This window comes from Leptidea sinapis, chromosome 47 (genome assembly GCF_905404315.1).
Source record: "Leptidea sinapis chromosome 47, ilLepSina1.1, whole genome shotgun sequence".
In the NCBI taxonomy this organism is placed as follows: Eukaryota; Metazoa; Arthropoda; class Insecta; order Lepidoptera; family Pieridae; genus Leptidea; species Leptidea sinapis.
The window spans coordinates 252,082-271,251 of record NC_066311.1 but is presented as its reverse complement, the minus strand read 5'-3'; the positions used below and the strand labels follow the sequence as shown (position 1 = coordinate 271,251).

At 35.5% G+C, this 19,170-nt stretch overlaps 1 protein-coding gene across 1 annotated transcript in view; it reads left to right on the top strand.

Annotated features, from left to right (window-relative positions):
• The window catches only part of LOC126978082 (hemicentin-1-like), a 91,752-nt gene extending 78,354 nt beyond the window's left edge, over positions 1-13,398 (top strand). Inside the window, exon 19 of the mRNA XM_050826794.1 lies at positions 13,259-13,398. Within this exon, the coding sequence (XP_050682751.1) occupies positions 13,259-13,270 (12 nt within the window). The 3' untranslated portion in view covers positions 13,271-13,398. The remainder of the gene's footprint in view (positions 1-13,258) is intronic.
• The last annotated feature ends 5,772 nt before the right edge of the window (positions 13,399-19,170 follow it).

The window sequence follows — 19,170 nt, the reverse complement described above, 5'->3', positions numbered from 1 at the left end:
GCAATATGGATATCGTACCCGAGGTTCTCAAGGGTGCAGAGAACGATTTTGTGATCATATTTGAAATCCAAGATGGCCGCCGCACAAAAATGACTTCAGAAATATGGATATCGTGTCCGAGGTTCTCGAGGGTGCAGAGAACAATTCTGTGATCATTTTTGAAATCCAAGATGGCTGCCACACTCAATTATGTTTTCAGCAATATGGATATCGTGTCCCAGGTTCTCGAGGGTGCAGAGAATGATTTTGGGATCATTTTTGAAATCCAAGATGGCCGCCGCGCAAAATTATGATGACAACATTATGAGTATCGTATTCGAGATTCTCGAGGGTGCAGAAAACGATTTTGTCATCATATTTGAAATCCAATATGGCCGCCGCACAAAATTATGATTTCAGCAATATGGATATCGTACCCGAGGTTCTCGAGGGTGCAGAGAACGATTTTGTGATCATTTTTGAAATCCAGGATGGCTGCCATACACAATTATGTTTTAAGCAATATGAATATCGTGTCCGAGGTTCTCGAGGGTGCAGAGAACGATTTTGGTATCATTTTTGAAAACGAAGATGGCCTACGCACAAAATTATGATTACAACATTATGAGTATCGTATCCGAGGTTTTCGAGGGTGCAGAGAACAATTTTGGGATCATTTTTAAATCCAAGATGGCCGCCGCGCAAAATTATGATTTCAGCAGTACGGATATCGTGTCCTAGGTTCTCGAGGGTGCAGAGAACAATTCTGTGATCATTTTTGAAATCCAAGAGGGCTGCCGCACACAATTATCTTTTCAGCAATATGGATATCGTGTCCGAGGTTCTCGAGGGTGCAGAGAACGATTTTGTGATCATTTTTGAAACCCAAGATGGCCGCCGCACAAAATTATGATTTCAGCAATATGGATATCGTGTCCGAGGTTCTCGAGGGTGCAGAGAACGATTTTGTGATCATTTTACAAATTCCAAGATGGCCGCCGCACAAAATTTTAATAACAGCAATATGGATATCGTGTCCGAGGTTCTCGAGGGTGCAGAGAACAATTTTGGGATCATTTTTAAATCCAAGATGGCCGCCGCGCAAAATTATGATTTCAGCAGTACGGATATCGTGTCCTAGGTTCTCGAGGGTGCAGAGAACAATTCTGTGATCATTTTTGAAATCCAAGAGGGCTGCCGCACACAATTATCTTTTCAGCAATATGGATATCGTGTCCGAGGTTCTCGAGGGTGCAGAGAACGATTTTGTGATCATTTTTGAAACCCAAGATGGCCGCCGCACAAAATTATGATTTCAGCAATATGGATATCGTGTCCGAGGTTCTCGAGGGTGCAGAGAACGATTTTGTGATCATTTTAGAAATCCAAGATGGCCGCCGCACAAAATTATGATTTCAGCAATATGGATATCGTGTCCGAGGTTCTCGAGGGTGCAGAGAACAATTCTGTGATCATTTTTGAAATCCAAGATGGCCGCCGCACAAAATTATGATTTCAGCAATATGGATATCGTACCCGAGGTTCTCGAGGGTGCAGAGAACGATTTTGTGATCATTTTTGAAATCCAGGATGGCTGCCATACACAATTATGTTTTAAGCAATATGAATATCGTGTCCGAGGTTCTCGAGGGTGCAGAGAACGATTTTGGTATCATTTTTGAAAACGAAGATGGCCTACGCACAATATTATGATTACAACATTATGAGTATCGTATCCGAGGTTTTCGAGGGTGCAGAGAACAATTTTGGGATCATTTTTAAATCCAAGATGACCGCCGCGAAAAATTATGATTTCAGCAGTACGGATATCGTGTCGTAGGTTCTCGAGGGTGCAGAGAACAATTCTGTGATCATTTTTGAAATCCAAGAGGGCTGCCGCACACAATTATCTTTTCAGCAATATGGATATCGTGTCCGAGGTTCTCGAGGGTGCAGAGAACGATTTTGTGATCATTTTTGAAACCCAAGATGGCCGCCGCACAAAATTTTGATTTCAGCAATATGGATATCGTACCCGAGGTTCTCAAGGGTGCAGAGAACGATTTTGTGATCATATTTGAAATCCAAGATGGCCGCCGCACAAAAATGACTTCAGAAATATGGATATCGTGTCCGAGGTTCTCGAGGGTGCAGAGAACAATTCTGTGATCATTTTTGAAACCCAAGATGGCCGCCGCGCAAAATTATGATGACAACATTATGAGTATCGTATTCGAGGTTCTCGAGGGTGCAGAAAACGATTTTGTCATCATATTTGAAATCCAATATGGCCGCCGCACAAAATTATGATTTCAGCAATATGGATATCGTACCCGAGGTTCTCGAGGGTGCAGAGAATGATTTTGTGATCATTTTTGAAATCCAGGATGGCTGCCATACACAATTATGTTTTAAGCAATATGAATATCGTGTCCGAGGTTCTCGAGGGTGCAGAGAACGATTTTGGTATCATTTTTGAAAACGAAGATGGCCTACGCACAAAATTATGATTACAACATTATGAGTATCGTATCCGAGGTTTTCGAGGGTGCAGAGAACAATTTTGGGATCATTTTTAAATCCAAGATGGCCGCCGCGCAAAATTATGATTTCAGCAGTACGGATATCGTGTCCTAGGTTCTCGAGGGTGCAGAGAACAATTCTGTGATCATTTTTGAAATCCAAGAGGGCTGCCGCACACAATTATCTTTTCAGCAATATGGATATCGTGTCCGAGGTTCTCGAGGGTGCAGAGAACGATTTTGTGATCATTTTTGAAACCCAAGATGGCCGCCGCACAAAATTATGATTTCAGCAATATGGATATCGTGTCCGAGGTTCTCGAGGGTGCAGAGAACGATTTTGTGATCATTTTTGAAATCCAGGATGGCTGCCATACACAATTATGTTTTAAGCAATATGAATATCGTGTCCGAGGTTCTCCAGGGTGCAGAGAACGATTTTGGTATCATTTTTGAAAACGAAGATGGCCTACGCACAAAATTATGATTACAACATTATGAGTATCGTATCCGAGGTTTTCGAGGGTGCAGAGAACAATTTTGGGATCATTTTTAAATCCAAGATGGCCGCCGCGCAAAATTATGATTTCAGCAGTACGGATATCGTGTCCTAGGTTCTCGAGGGTGCAGAGAACGATTTTGTGATCATTTTTGAAATCCAGGATGGCTGCCATACACAATTATGTTTTAAGCAATATGAATATCGTGTCCGAGGTTCTCGAGGGTGCAGAGAACGATTTTGGTATCATTTTTGAAAACGAAGATGGCCTACGCACAAAATTATGATTACAACATTATGAGTATCGTATCCGAGGTTTTCGAGGGTGCAGAGAACAATTTTGGGATCATTTTTAAATCCAAGATGGCCGCCGCGCAAAATTATGATTTCAGCAGTACGGATATCGTGTCCTAGGTTCTCGAGGGTGCAGAGAACAATTCTGTGATCATTTTTGAAATCCAAGAGGGCTGCCGCACACAATTATCTTTTCAGCAATATGGATATCGTGTCCGAGGTTCTCGAGGGTGCAGAGAACGATTTTGTGATCATTTTTGAAACCCAAGATGGCCGCCGCACAAAATTATGATTTCAGCAATATGGATATCGTGTCCGAGGTTCTCGAGGGTGCAGAGAACGATTTTGTGATCATTTTAGAAATCCAAGATGGCCGCCGCACAAAATTATGATATCAGCAATATGGATATCGTGTCCGAGGTTCTCGAGGGTGCAGAGAACAATTCTGTGATCATTTTTGAAATCCAAGATGGCGGCCGCACAAAATTATGATTTCAGCAATATGGATATCGTGTCCCAAGGTACTGGGGGTGCAGAGAACAATTCTGTGATCATTTTTGAAATCCAAGATATCTGCCAAACACAATTATCTTTTCAGCAATATGGATATCGTGTCCGAGGTTCACGAGGGTGCAGAGAACGATTTTGTGATCATTTTTGAAAACCAAGATGGCCACCGCACAAAATTATAATTACAACATTATGGGTATCGTATCCGAGCTTCTCGAAGGTGCAGAGACCAATTTTGGGATAATTTTTGAAATCCAAGATGGCCGCATAAAATTATAATTTCAGCAATATGGATATCGTGTCCGAGGGTCTCAAGGGTGCAGAGAACGATTTTGGAATAATTTTTGAAATCCAAGATGGCCGCCGCACAAAACTGTGATAACAGCAATTTGGGTATCGTATCCGAGGCCCTTGTGGGTGCAGAGAACGATTCTGTAATCATTTTTGAAATTCAAGATGGCCGCAGCACAAAACTATGATTTCAGCAATATGGATATCATGTCCGAGGTTCTCGAGGCTGCAGAGAACGATTTTGTGATCATTTTTGAAATCCATGATGGCCGCCGCTTAAAATTATGATTTCAGCAATATGGATATCGTGTCCGAGGTTCTCGAGGGTGCAGAGAAGAATTTTGGGGTAATTTTTGAAATCCAAGATGGCCGCCGCGTAAAATTATAATTGCAGCAATATGGATATCGTGTCCGAGGTTCTCGAAGGTGCTGAGAACGATTTTGAAAACCGAGATGGCCGCCGCACAAAACTATGATAACAACAATATGGTTATCGTATCCGAGGTTCTCGAAGGTGCAGAGAATGATTCTGGGATTATTTTTGAAATCTAAGATGGCCGCCGCACAAAATTATGATTTCAGCAATATGGATATTTATTTATTTACAAGTAGGTACAATAACAAATAACAAGATAAAACTATCATCTAATAACAAGTACAGCATATTTTTATGATCCTGAGACCCAATTAAAATTGTACACATCATTCACCAAATACAGTAAAAAAAATAAAAAATTAATAAGTGGACACAATAGTAATTACAGTATAACGAAATTAAGTTAAACATTAAATTATTTTACATAAACTAGAAAGTTTTATAAAGAGTATTTTAAAAATGTCTACTTTTGTAAAGAATATATCAAAATCAGCACACACTTCATGCGTTAAATTCTCTACAAATTCTCATAATCGGGTTGCTATGCGATACATTATTATTAAAAACAGGCATAAAAGGCATTTATTTTCTCAAAATTGATTCCTTTAGAATTCTTTTTGATGTCATTTCTTATACTACTAGATACTACTACCGCTTCGGAAACAAATGGCGCTCTGAGAGAGAAGAAGCGGCGCAAGAAACTCTCCCAGCATTCTTTTTTTATGCGCTCTTTTCAATAAAAATATACAATATTGTACAGTCGCTATAAAATAATCACAATCTAGTCCCAGGCTGTCCGATCATTTAGATATTCAGCAGTGGAGTAATAGGATTTACGACAGAGCCATTTTTTTATAAAATATTTAAATTTATTTAAGATAATGCCTGAACAGTGGCTGGGACTTTATTGTAGAAGTGTATACATTTAACCGTAAAGCTATTATGTATCTTATGAAGCCTACTAGAATTCGTTACAAGCAATCCCTTATTTCTAGTGTTATAATATTGAAAATCACTATTAAGAGCAAAAAGGTGACGGTTTTTGTGAATATATATTAAATTTTCATAAATGTACTGACAATAAACAGTCATAATATTTATTTCTTTAAATTTTTCTTTGAGAGACTGTCTATAACCAAGCTAATATATAGCACGAACAGCTCTCTTTTGCAGTGCAAACACTATATCAATGTCAGCAGCATGACCCCATAGTAATATACCGTACGTCATGATGCTGTGAAAATAACTAAAGTACACTAATCTAGCGGTCGCAACATTCGTGTACTCTCTAATCTTTCTAACTGCATATGCCGCAGAGCTGAGTCTATCTGCTAGATGGGTAATATGTGGACCCCACTGAAGCTTTTTATCTAACGTGATACCCAAGAAGACCGTAGTGTCCACAAGTTCCAATCTCTGGTCATTTATAAGTACGTTGGTTTGTACCTCCGCTGTGTTTGGTGTAATGAACCGTAAACACTTTGTTTTTTACTGTTTAAGTGCAGATTATTCGTCTCAAACCAACGCACTATCTTTGAGAGTGCATTGCTTACCTCGTCATAAATATCCGCACGTCGCTTCACTTTAAAAATAAGTGAAGTATCATCAGCAAACAATACAATCTCATGGCTATCATCTACCACAAACGGTAGATCGTTAATATATATAAGAAACAAGAAAGGACCGAGAATAGAACCCTGTGGAACACCTATTCCCACAGGTTTACCCGAAGACCGTTTGCCATTTACATCGACTATCTGAACTCTTTCGCTTAAATATGATTTTAACAGATTTATGGCTCTATTTTTCACTCCATAATGCTTTAGTTTTAGGAGTAAAGTTTCATGGTGGACGCAGTCAAATGCTTTTGACAAATCACAAAAAATGCCCAATGCATCCTGTGACTCTTCCCAGGCGTCAAAGAGGTGCTCAATGAGTCTAGTACCCGCATTAATTGTTGGTAAGCCCCTAGTGAAACCAAACTGATTTTTGTTCATTAATTTACAAAAATGCATTTGTAGCTGTTGAAGCAAAAGTTTTTCCAAAATTTTACTAAAAACAGGCAGCACTGAAATAGGTCTGAAATAAGCAGGGTCAAAAGAACTGTCCGATTTAAACAAAGGTATAACTTTGCTGTATTTCATGAGGTCACGGAACACACCCTCATATGCATTCATTAAATATTATTGCTAATTCAGGTGCTATAATGTCAACTATGTATTTAACAATATTAGTCAAATGGCCCCATAGGTCTTTTGTATTTTTTAGGTTAATTAATTTGAAGATTTTTATTATATCGCTACCTGTAACATACTTAAATTTCAAATCAGTAGAAGATACTGGTACGTGTAATTTAAGCATATCATATGCTGCTTTTGGCGAAGAGTTACGGTATTTGGTCGTGACAATCGGGATTTCGGAGAAGTATTTATCAAATTCATTTGCAATTTCTATTTCCGAATTTATAACGCGATTATTAATATTTAAACAGATAGAGGTGTTACGGCAATTCGATCTACCAGTTTCATTGTTAATTACACTCCAAGTCGCTTTTACTTTATTATTACTGTTTTTAATTTTATCTGCAATGAAACGTGTTTTCGCTTCATGACAAACTATTTTAAAGAGCTTGGAGTATTTTTTTACATATATTTTAAATTCTTCACTATTATTGTAATGTTTCTCATAATAAAGGTCATATAAGCGTTTACGACTTTTGTGGATACCCATTGTTGCCCAATCATTAAAACTATGTTTGTTGTTTACTGTCACCGTTACTGGAGTAAAAATCCTGTCAAATTCCTCACAGAAGGAATTGAAGACTAAGTTGTAGTGAAATTTGCAGTTTCGCCACAGTGTAAAAATGGTATCGTATTTACCAAATTATTTCTAAACCTCTCAAGACGGCTACCCGTAACTGGTATAATCGTCACCTTTTTTGGTCTGACATTGTCCAATCTTGTATTTACTTTTATAAGTTGCCCGCTATGGTCGGACTGAAGATTATTAATTATGAGTTTACTAGTAATAGTAAGATCTGTAAAAATATTATCTAAACAGGTTGCTGTTGTAGAAGTGATTCTAGTAGGTTCCCAAAATACATTGAACAAATTAAAACTTTGAAATAAATTTTTAAGGCTAGTACAATTGGCCGAAGGTTCAAGCAAGTTTATATTAAAATCTCCACACACTATAATTGACTTGCTAGTTTTGCTAAATTTTGATAGTACCTCCTCCATTCTATGTTGGAATTGTTCATATGATGCAGTGGGGGGGGCGGTATACACTTACAATAATAAATTGCCCTAGTTATCTCAATTAGTTGTTCTATAGAGAGATTAACAATATCTCTTCTATTTTTACATTTTAATCTATTATTAATTATAATTAGGGAACCTCCATGTATTGCCCTACTTCTACAAAACGAACTGACTACTTTATGTTCTCTAAAACTAAACTGGAGCTGATGACTCTTACGCCAATGTTCTGTAATACATAATATATCTATATTACAGCAGCTCAAAAACAGTTCAATTTCTAATTCCTTACTTGAGATACCTTATATATTCTGGTGAACAATATTTATGAGCTTTATATTATGATTATCTATAGCAGTAACATTTATATTTGGTGAATGTTGCCTATTTTGTATGATATTGCAAGAGTTGTCCTCCCTTGTCAAATAACTTAATTTAAATTAATTGAAGAAAAATCTTCATTGTTATATTTTTGTACATTAGTACTAATACATTCCCCAATAGGGGCTTGTATGTCGATTATTTTACAATTTTGCCCAATAGAGGCATGTTTATTAAATAATACTACAGAGGAAGTAGTTTGTTGACTAAGACTATAAGCTACTAAAGTAGCCAGCTGTCGCTTAACTCTAAATGGTAGGTATAGGTTACCATTGGTTATTTTCAGTTTATAATTAATGAATTTATTTGTGTCAAATAAAATTAAATTTTCATTGTTGTGGAATGTCGCATTATACAAAGTTGTATTTAATTTAAATATTTTTCTATTTTGCTCCTGTGTCAAATCCGAGGAGTATGGAAATGAACACATCATCACTTTAGGTTTTGTGTTATTGGAAATATTAATTAATTTTTCTATATTTTTAATTAGGTCCTTATTTCTAATGTTATGAGAGTTATTACCAAACATTATACCTATGATCGTTTTTTCTTTTAGATTTATTTTTGGTATGGAATTTATGAGGTTATTGAAAATTATATTGGGTTTACATATATTTATCAACTCACAATTCTTTGCAACTGCATTATTTAATAAAGGTCCAAACCCTTGGCCAATTTTGTCTGAAAATAATATAAACCTATTTGATGCACTTGTATCCATACTTTGACTAGTTTTTAATGGGGATACACTTAGGTCTTGATAATCTTCTAATGAATGTTTATTAGTTGTGCTGGAGCAGTGGCACATATTATTATTATTATTGTTGTTTATAAGGGATTCAAAGCGTTCCATGTTTTCATTGCCTAATTTAATTAAGCAATCAGCCTGCTTAATATGTTGTGATATTTGCTCCTGCGCTGAATTATATTTTTGAGTAATGTTTTGCAACATTGTTTGTAGAGAAGATATTTTATTATTTAATATATCAGTATCAATTTTATGTATTGCATGGGACTCTGTTAATTCTTTATTATATTTATTTAATTTTTTTAGCAACTCTTGGTTTTTTGACCTAATTTTACAAAATTTTTGGCCTAGGAATTGGTTATTAAGGAGTTTGCTACTTTTTGCTATAAACCTTTTGATTTTTAAATATTTCTTTATCTTTTTATGAGAATTTGTTGTAATATAATTCTAATTATTAGTGTAGCTTTCATTTGTTACATCTACAGTTACCATGCTTTGTTTTTGAAGCAATTCAGACTCAAGTATGTTTATTTGACTTAAAGCCCATTCATATTCAGAACTATATTTGTCAAATGAATTAATGATTTTATGTAAGCTGTCCCTTTCTAAGCTTAAATCTAAACATTTTTGGTGCATGTCTGCCAGCTCGGACTTAAGAGAAGAGTTTGCTTTAAATACTTTTTTGATCTCCAATTCACACTCTTCCCGTTCATTTAAAAGTGTTTGACAAAGATCCTTTGACTTCTTTAGCTCCTTAGCAGCACAGCTCAGCTTGTTTTCCATTTCTTTCATGGTAGCCTTCCGGGTTTGCATAGTGAGGCTTGAAGTCTTGGGAACTTGTAGGCAGTAGTTAAGTAACTGTCAAAATATAAAGCTATGTATAATCTTGTTATATTTATTTATTGGGCTTGAAGTCTTGGGAACTTGTAGGCAGCAGTTAAGTAACTGTCAAAATATAAAGCTATGTACAATCTTGTTATAATAGTGTGTGAGAAGAGGATACAGGTTTACAGAATCTAGAAATTAACTCCAAAAGTGATGAACTCAATGGTTTACTATGGTTAATTGCCAATTCGATTAGTTACTATGAGAAGTTACTTATATTTTTCCTTGTTATTATTAGTATGTATAGTGTAAGAAGGATGATGGTGAATATTGTATGCGGCAGTTGATATTGTGGTCTTCAGCTCAGCTTCCACGTTTTTGTCAAGTTGAGAGAGACAAAGAGGGCCAATGTAGTGAGTATGAACGTAACTCACAACTATGAGTAGTGTAAAAGTGTTATAAATTGTATATAGCTACGAAACGAACAACGATATTTATTTGAGGAATTGATCGAAAATAAACATGGAATACGCACAGATCGTGTTGGAACTTTAAAGTTTATCAAACTTAATAGATGACTATCCATAGAACCATTCGCAATGTTATGTAAGACGCACATATCAGATACCCATCTCCGTTTATCAAGACTATGCAAGTTAAATTTACGTAAGCGCTCAGAGTATTCGGGAATTTTACGTCTAACACCCAACCTGCTACAGAGAACTCTTACAAACCGCCACTGAATTGACTCTATTCTATCACGGTGAACATTATAAATTGGAGACCAAATCACTGAGCAATACTCCAGGATACTTCTCACTAAACCTTTGTATAATAATATCCAGGAGTTTTCCTGTTTAATTGGTCTGGCGATTCTAATAACAAAGCTTAACCTATTTGCCTTTGAACAAATATCATCGTAATGGCCTTTGAAGGATAAATCCGAGTCAAAGATGACGCCCAAGTCCCTTATCACATTCACACGATCTAGAACATTGCCGTCGATAACATAATCATGAACAAATGGATTTTTCTTGCGAGTAAATGTAATCAGTTGACACTTTTTTATATTCAGCATCATGCGGTTACTTTTACACTACTGCCAAATAGTCTCGATGTCCCTTTGCAGCAATGAGCAGTCTTCTGGACCGTTTATTTTACGAAATATTTTTATATCATCGGCGTACGCCAGACACTCACATCGAATCTTTGATAATAAGTCATTTATAAATGCCAAAAAAGCAAAGGACCTAGATTTGAGCCTTGAGGCACACCAGAGCTAGCAAGAAATGGGACTGACTCGAAGCCACTCAACGCAACTAGTTGGGTACGATTTGATAAATAAGATGTGAGCCATCTGTGAAGATTACCATGAATTCCCAGGTGATGTAGCTTACATAAAAGCACTGAATCGTGAACTGAAGCTTTCGCAAAATCTGTATATATTGAATCAACCTGACTGATTGGTGTTACTTTAGCAATCTTCCATAAAGCAGGTAAGATTCTATTTTCCCGTATATTTTAATCCCGTAGCCGAGGTTCTCGAGGGTGCAGAAAACGATTTTGTGATCATTTTTCAAATCCAAGATGGCCGCCGCACAAAATTATGATTTCAGCAATATGGATATCGTATCCAAGATTCTCGAGGGTACAGAGAATGATTTTGGGATCATTTTTAAGTCCGAGATGGCCGCCGTGCAAGATTATGATCACAAAAATATGGGTATCGTATCCGAGGTTCTCGGGAGTGCACAGAACGATATTGTGATCATTTTTGAAATCTAAGATGGCCGCCGCGCAAAATTATGATGACAACATTATGGGTATCGTATTCGAGGTTCTCGAGGGTGCAGAGAACGATTTTGTGGTCATATTTGAAGTCCAAGATGGCCGCCGCACAAAACTATGATTTCAGCAATATGGATATCGTGTCCGAGTTTCTCGAGGGTGCAGAAAACAATTTTGGGATCATTTTTAAGTCCGAGATGGCCGCCGTGCAAGATTATGATCACTAAAATATGGGTATCGTATCCGAGGTTCTCGGGAGTGCACAGAACGATTTTGTGATCATTTTTGAAATCTAAGATGGCCGCCGCGCAAAATTATGATGACAACATTATGGGTATCGTATTCGAGGTTCTCCATGGTGCAGAGAATTTATACCTGCGTCGTAAGTAATGTATTTGGAGTAATAACTAGAACATATATAGTAACCCCAAACCTTAATGGTAAGTAAAACGGTCAGACTTTGTTAATATTTTATGAAGTAGGATTTCTTAGATTAGCAATCAAATCAATTGAATTGAGAGACCTTTTGCCTGTAGGAAAACAAGTGTACTCTACTACCACACTTATTATATTGTTATAAGATGCATCAATTGTTATATGGCGCGTGAGTAGAACTTAATACGGATGTATCTATCACTACTTTGTGGTATTACATTGCTCTCTATTCTGTGCTATTTCTTATTGAAGCTTTTGCACACTTACTGACCTTTTAACCCATTGTTGGGGCCGTTATTGCTTTCTATTTGGGGTCTTTTCAGTTTTCTCCACTAGGAGATCTGGATGACTTTCTGTCCTACTATTTCCTAGTCCTACATTTTTTTTATTTTAATTTTAAGTTTGTTTTCTCACTTCTGCGATAATAATATCTACAAGTTGTAAGACTATTATACTACACCAAAAACGTTTTCACCACAGGAGAACGAGGAGTCGTACAATTTCGTTTCCCACATCAGAACAATAACCGCGTATAGACGATTATGGGATGCGTCAGCTATTATTAAGTATCTAATGCCAAGTGTGTCTGAAATCGAGACTATAACTATTATAACCTAAGTCCTATTAATGATTTAGAAAAAAAATAATGAAATAAACATTTAAACCGCTGCATCTCAATACATTCTTGATAATGTTATATATGTCTATGAGCACATTACTTAATTTGCTAGAAACTGTCGTAATCATAACACCAGAAAAAAACATAAATTTGTTATGCCTTCTACTCGGTTGTCGAGTTAATAATTGTTTTTTTGCGTGATGTACATTTTATATGCTTTTACAACGCGGTTATCCCGACGTGATAAGGCCCCAACGTTATTAAAACCGATGTGATGTTAGTTCTGCAACCAGCAATCCAAGGAAGTCGAACATTTTTTCTAAGAGATGGCTAAAACCAGAACTAATGATCCCAGACATAGAGATAGGACGCTTAATAATTAAAATTGATTCATTAGCACGTCTGGTCGTCATATTATCATAAGTTATATGGCAGCATTGGACAGTGGAAATATCATCTGCTGTTCTACATAATAATCTAATTTGTTTAATTTATTTTAGAATTTATTCGATCATCACCTACTTGTTCCAAATTTCTCTTATTGACTACGTCCTATGATCAAACCACTATTGTTCGCTATGGAAAATGATTAGGATGTCTCCTATTATTTTAATTTGTATTGTATTGTATGTCTGTTTCTACGTGATTTTTACGTACTATAATAATAAGCGAGCATTATAATAATATAACTATAACATTTTAATAATTAATCTATAATATCATTTTAATTTCAGCTTGTAAATTGAACGTACAGACGGATTTCAAAGAGACACAGCCTCTGATATTAGGAAGTAATTATTTATATCCTAATTATCCAATACTTAAAGGATTTGTACAAATTAAAGAAAAAGAGGAAATAATTATGAGTTGTGCTAATGATGATTTGAAATACAATGGTGTGTATTTGGAAAAGCGATATTATAACCTTGGAAATACTACTATTATTTCAACGCGATGTACTCGTGAAACAAACTTTTATATAAAAAAAAGGATTTTTAATTTTCGGTTGTTTATGTGCGCCAATCCACTGAAAACTGTATCAAGGGAAATGCAACTGAAATGTTCTAAAACTGAGGAAACTAGCTTGTTAAGCATCGGATATAGTATCTCATCTATGTTTTTAGGAGTATATGATGTTTGTTTTAATAAAATAACAAAATTACCTTGTTTTACACGACACCGACTTAAAGTTAATATTGCAGACTATATTCCAAAGTATAAATATAAAGATACGTATAACGATTTCGCTACCGATTATGCATCCATTTATGATTGTCATATGCAAAATCTGCGAATGTCTGCAAATTCTATGGGAAATAACTGCTGTTTTGTAAGGAGACAATTAGTAAGCCCAAGAGATGTATTTCCAGGATTAACACAAGTGACTACGTTTGATTATTTAAACGTGGTGCCGCAGTGGAACTTTTGTGGAATAACAGTAAGTTAAATTTTAAAAACATTAGGTACGAAGATAATAAAATGCTGTTGAAATTATTTAGATTTATTTAGTTAGTTACAAGTGCTGTCTCGGCAAACGTTATTTGCCGTTCAGTTGGTAGTTTTCACAGTATAACCGAACAAAACGACGGCTCACCATTTAAAAGTACGTATAGATATTATGTATTGATTACATATAACTGTTGATATAATAGTGAAGTGTTGAGATGATACCTACACTATTCCACAACTTATAAGCATGTTTATTATGCAGTTCATCATGAAAGTACAATACTTCAATATACGAGGTTATCCCGGGAAACTTGTTTGCGTGGATTCCAAAGTTTGGTCCATAGTAATAAAAACTATTCTTTATCTAAGTTAGTAACTTCGTTATCAATTCTGTAACAAAAGTCGGCCGAGTACCTCTTATAAAAACCATTAAATACGATGTGTCCTGAGTTAAATCCTATTTTATAAACTGTTCGATCATACCGATCAACTTACACTGATATTCATATTATTTGTGAACGAAATATTTACCCAATGCATTTAAAAACATATACTATAATATAGACGCCTTAGTGTAAAATACTATTTTCTTTTACACGTATAGAGTAATAATTGGGATGAAATCGAGTGGAGAACCCGAAAATTAACAAGACTGGTTGATAAAATAGTTGTATGGACTGGTACAGAAGAAATTTTAGAACATTACATGTATAATAAACAAAGCATTAAAGTAGATCTGAGTGATTCTCAAGGGAATAGGATAAATGTCCCAAAATATTTATGGAAGGTAAGAAAGTCACACAGAAATTTTAACATAACCCTTAAATGTAGTCATGTCCGTCAGTATTTTATTTTAATATAGTATGTTATATATAATTACTACACTCTTCAAAAGTTTATACAAGTGAACCTCCAGAACTGCTTGATTTCTCATTAATTTTTAAATTTTCATCATTTATTAACTTCAATATTTTGTTTTCTCAAATTTTCCATCTTAAAGATTGGTTTGAGTAATTTAGGAAAATCGGCACATTCGCTAAGTCACACCTATTGAATTATTTTTTAAATGAAAAATATATCTGCTTAAATATATTTTAAAAGGTACCTACTAAATTTGAGTCAGTAAAATTCTCATCCTATTTATTTATTTTTATTATATAATTTCAAACGTACTTTTCTACGAACTTATGCTTTAAACGAGATCAAATAAAAGTTATGACTTCTCAATATATTCTTGACAATGTAGTGTATGTTCATAGGCACATAAGTGAATTTGCTAGATACTGTCATAACCATAATCTTAACACCAGGAACACACATAAACTTATAATGTCTACTACTCAGCTAAGTCGAGTTAGTAAGTCTTTTGTGGGGTGATTTATATGCTTTTACAACAAGATCCCAGAAAATGTTCAAAACAAAAGTGTTACGTTATTCACTCTTGAATTGTTAAAAAACGTTTGTATGGTATAGGTACTATAAAATAAATGACTTTCTTAATAATACCACAGATTGGGAACAGTGACCGTCCTCAGGCTATTAAATAATAAGTTTATTTGTACCATATTACTTTGTTAACATATTTTTTCGATGAAAAAAAAAGACCACTGAGTTTGTTGCGCCCATTCTTCTCAGGTCTGAGGCATTCATTTTGGAATGGGTGGTAGTTATTGACTTTCAATAATTGATGTCACATCCTGTTTTGAATAAAAATATTTGAATTTGAATTATTAATTACATTAAACTAAGTAAGTATAATCTCTATCATGCTCTTAAATTTGTCTGCGTGCGTGAGAGATGGATTCGTTTTCATCATAGATTTTTGTAGAAGACTGGACTTGCTTTTCTTTTTTTTTCTTTTTATATTATCTATCTTGTAAAGATTTTTTATGTTTGAGAGTTTTAATGTACTTAGATTATTATAGGGCTGACATGTATATAGTATGAAAGCCCATAAATAAATAAAGAAAAAAATCATACTATAAGAATTTACTAGCATATAATAGCACAAACAAAGTGCGAGAGAGAAGAACATCTCTAACGAAGATACGAGTACATAAATAAAGAAAAGGAAATCGGATATACATTTACTGTAACCGATTTTGAGAGACAAGTCGGAAATAGTGAGTCACTTTTGGTATTAGTTTTTATAAGAGAGAGATTAGTTTTAATAATGCATACGACGTGTGTCGTAACCGCGTCAGCCTATTCACAAACACTAAGTGAAACATGTGAATGTGCAATAAGAGCTCTCCCATCGTACATGGGGCACACTAAAAGTTTTGCACTTCTAGCTAATCTATCTAAATTTGAAACGTTGCAACCTTCTTAGTAATAAAAAAAACAATTGGCGGGAAATCATATGTCAATTGTTTTTTATCACACATCAAAGTTTTACGTACGCAACGAAAATGCAATTAAGTCGAAAAGATTTTAGAGCGATGATTTTGTATGATTTTAAAAGTTCTCTTTCTCTCCGCAAGACTGTGCTGCTCGTCTTCAAAATGCTCTTGGGAGAGAAGCACCTTGCTTGAGCACCGTGAGGCGATGGTTTGATGAATTTGAGAGAAGTCGGGTTTCTTTATGTGATGAATTTCGTGAAAGGCGGCCTTCAACTGCCATCAACGAAAATAATGTGGCTACTCATAAGCGGCTAATTGAAGAAAACCCGCGGATTACCTATGCGACAATTCGAGGACTATTGGGGATTGGTATGAGCCAAATTTAGAAAATTTTACACGTAGAATTGAAAGTTCGGAAATTTTGTTGCCGTTGGATCCCTCTTGAAGTGACAGCGGAGCAGAAGCGCGTTCGCGTGCAATGGTGCTCACAGATGCTAATGGAGTACGACCGCGGACATTCTAATGCTGTTTATGACATTTTCACAGGAGATATAACGTGGATTTTTTATTGTTTTGAACCCAAAGAAAACAGCAATCTTCTGAATGGGTGTTTAAAAATGTGAACAGGCAAACAAAATTGAGGCAGGCGAGAAACGTTGGTAAAAAAATTATCGCATTTTTTTTCTCAGCTGCGGGTCACACCTGCACAATTCCACTTGAAGAACAAAATAGTGTTAATGCCGAGTTGTATTCTACCATTTGCTTACCCAGGGTGTTAAAAAAAGTTCGCGAAAGACTACACAAAAGCCGCGTTCTCCTACATCATGACAACGCTTCTTCACACACGGCCAACAATACTAAGGCATTTTTAGCTTCCGAAAAAGTACAACTCGTCACCCATCCTGCAAATAGCCCCGACCTAGCACCCTGTGATTTCTGTATTTTTCCCAAAATCAAAGTTTTTATGAGAGGTTTGACTTTTACCAAATCCGAAGAGGCAGTGATAGCGTTCAATCAGCACGCAGAAAACATGCCTTCAGATCTTTGGTCCTCCTGTTTTAAAAAATGGTTCAATCGCATGAAAAAATTATAAAAATTTAAAACCAGTATTTGAAAGACAATAAACATAATATTTTGGTTATAACCACGGACTTGAAAAAAAAAAGGACTCCGTGTCACCTTACATAACAGTGTAGCACTAAAACAAGCCGATCAACGTGTAAATACATAGCCCCACGCACACACACTACTACAGGTCGATAGGCGGCCATTATGAGAATTGTCATCGTTTGTGACAGATCAGTTTGCGTCTTTATAATAATTTAAAAATGTGAAAAAGTGTTAAAACGATACTATATATAAGTATTTGTAGCCATATATGATTATTTAAGGGAGAAAAAATTATGTAACTAGTATCCTCCGTAACCGCACACACACTAGCATAACGGTGCTTCACTTGCTAATATCACGGCGCGGAGTCCTTCTTTTTTTACTCGTCCGTGGTTATAACATGTTGTTTTTTCAAGGTACGTAAAACTTTTAGTGTGACCTACGTATACGATTGCAAGTTCAAAAAAACCTATAATTTTTCTATTTTTAATCACGTTTTCATTATTATGTTTTAAGGTTGTCAATAACGCGGCAGTTAAGAGTTCAGTAGCGATTATCCAGATCAATATTCCATTTTTGACACAACAGGAAGCAGCCAGCCATGTTCGTTGCAAGGATATTTGTGACCAAATTGAATGGTTGGGGGACGCAAATTGGAGAGATGTTAACAAAGGCTATACCTACTGTTGCGGAGTTATAGATTTCGAAGAAGCATTTAAGTACAATAATCGTTTCAGAGATATACATAAAGTTTTTCGAAGGATCCTATAAAATAACTCGAGAAAAGTAATAAATAAACATTGTCACATTTAAAACGTATTTTATTGAAATAAATACACTAAAATTTCATAATAATATACCGAAAGTTCATTATTAGTCAAAGTTTACGTTAGAGTATAATTACATCGCGCAACAAGGAGTTGTCTAATTATCGAGCTAAAAAATAATTTAAAAATAAACTTTCACGCTTTCACTTCAGTTGCTCTTAAGAGATCATTTTGCTGGATTTTTAATGTACTGAACTACCATTATTAATACAATTGTTCCTAAAGTTACAGGATTTCTTTCTTGGAGTGTTCCATTTCTCGCGGGTTTGTAAGTTATCTAAGTACTCAGTCTTAAATGTTTTCCAGAAGGATTGAACAATTGAGTCTAGTAGAGAAAACCTATTAAGAGTTTTAACGCGCTCTCCTGTGACGTCAGGAGCAGGAAAATAATCTAATGGTATTGTAGAGAGAAAATGCGAAGGTGTTAAAGCGGTTGGTTCAGATGGGTCTGAATTTAAAACGTATAAAGGACGACTATTAAGTACTGCCTCAATTTGATTAAGAACAGGAAGCATCTCTTCATAAGTTAAAATTTGCTTGCCGATCACGCGAAAGACCAGAGTCTTAACGCTCTTAATATTACTTCCCAAATTCCACCCATATGACTAGCGGTGGGCGCGTTCAGTCTCCACTCAACCTTATGGCTTGCTAATTCAGCGCTGAAGTTCTTATAATAGTCATCAGAATGCAAGAAAGTATTTAATTCATTTAAATAGGCCTTGGATGAGATAAAATTCTTTCCTTGGTCACTATATAAAGTGTGACAACATCCTCTTCTTGATAAGAATCTATTAAAACAATTTAAAAATGATATTGAACTTAAATCAGACGCTAATTCTATATATATCGCTTTAGTTACAAGACAAATAAATAGGCAGATATAGGCTTTCTGACTCCGAACTCCGCGTTTCCTAGTCA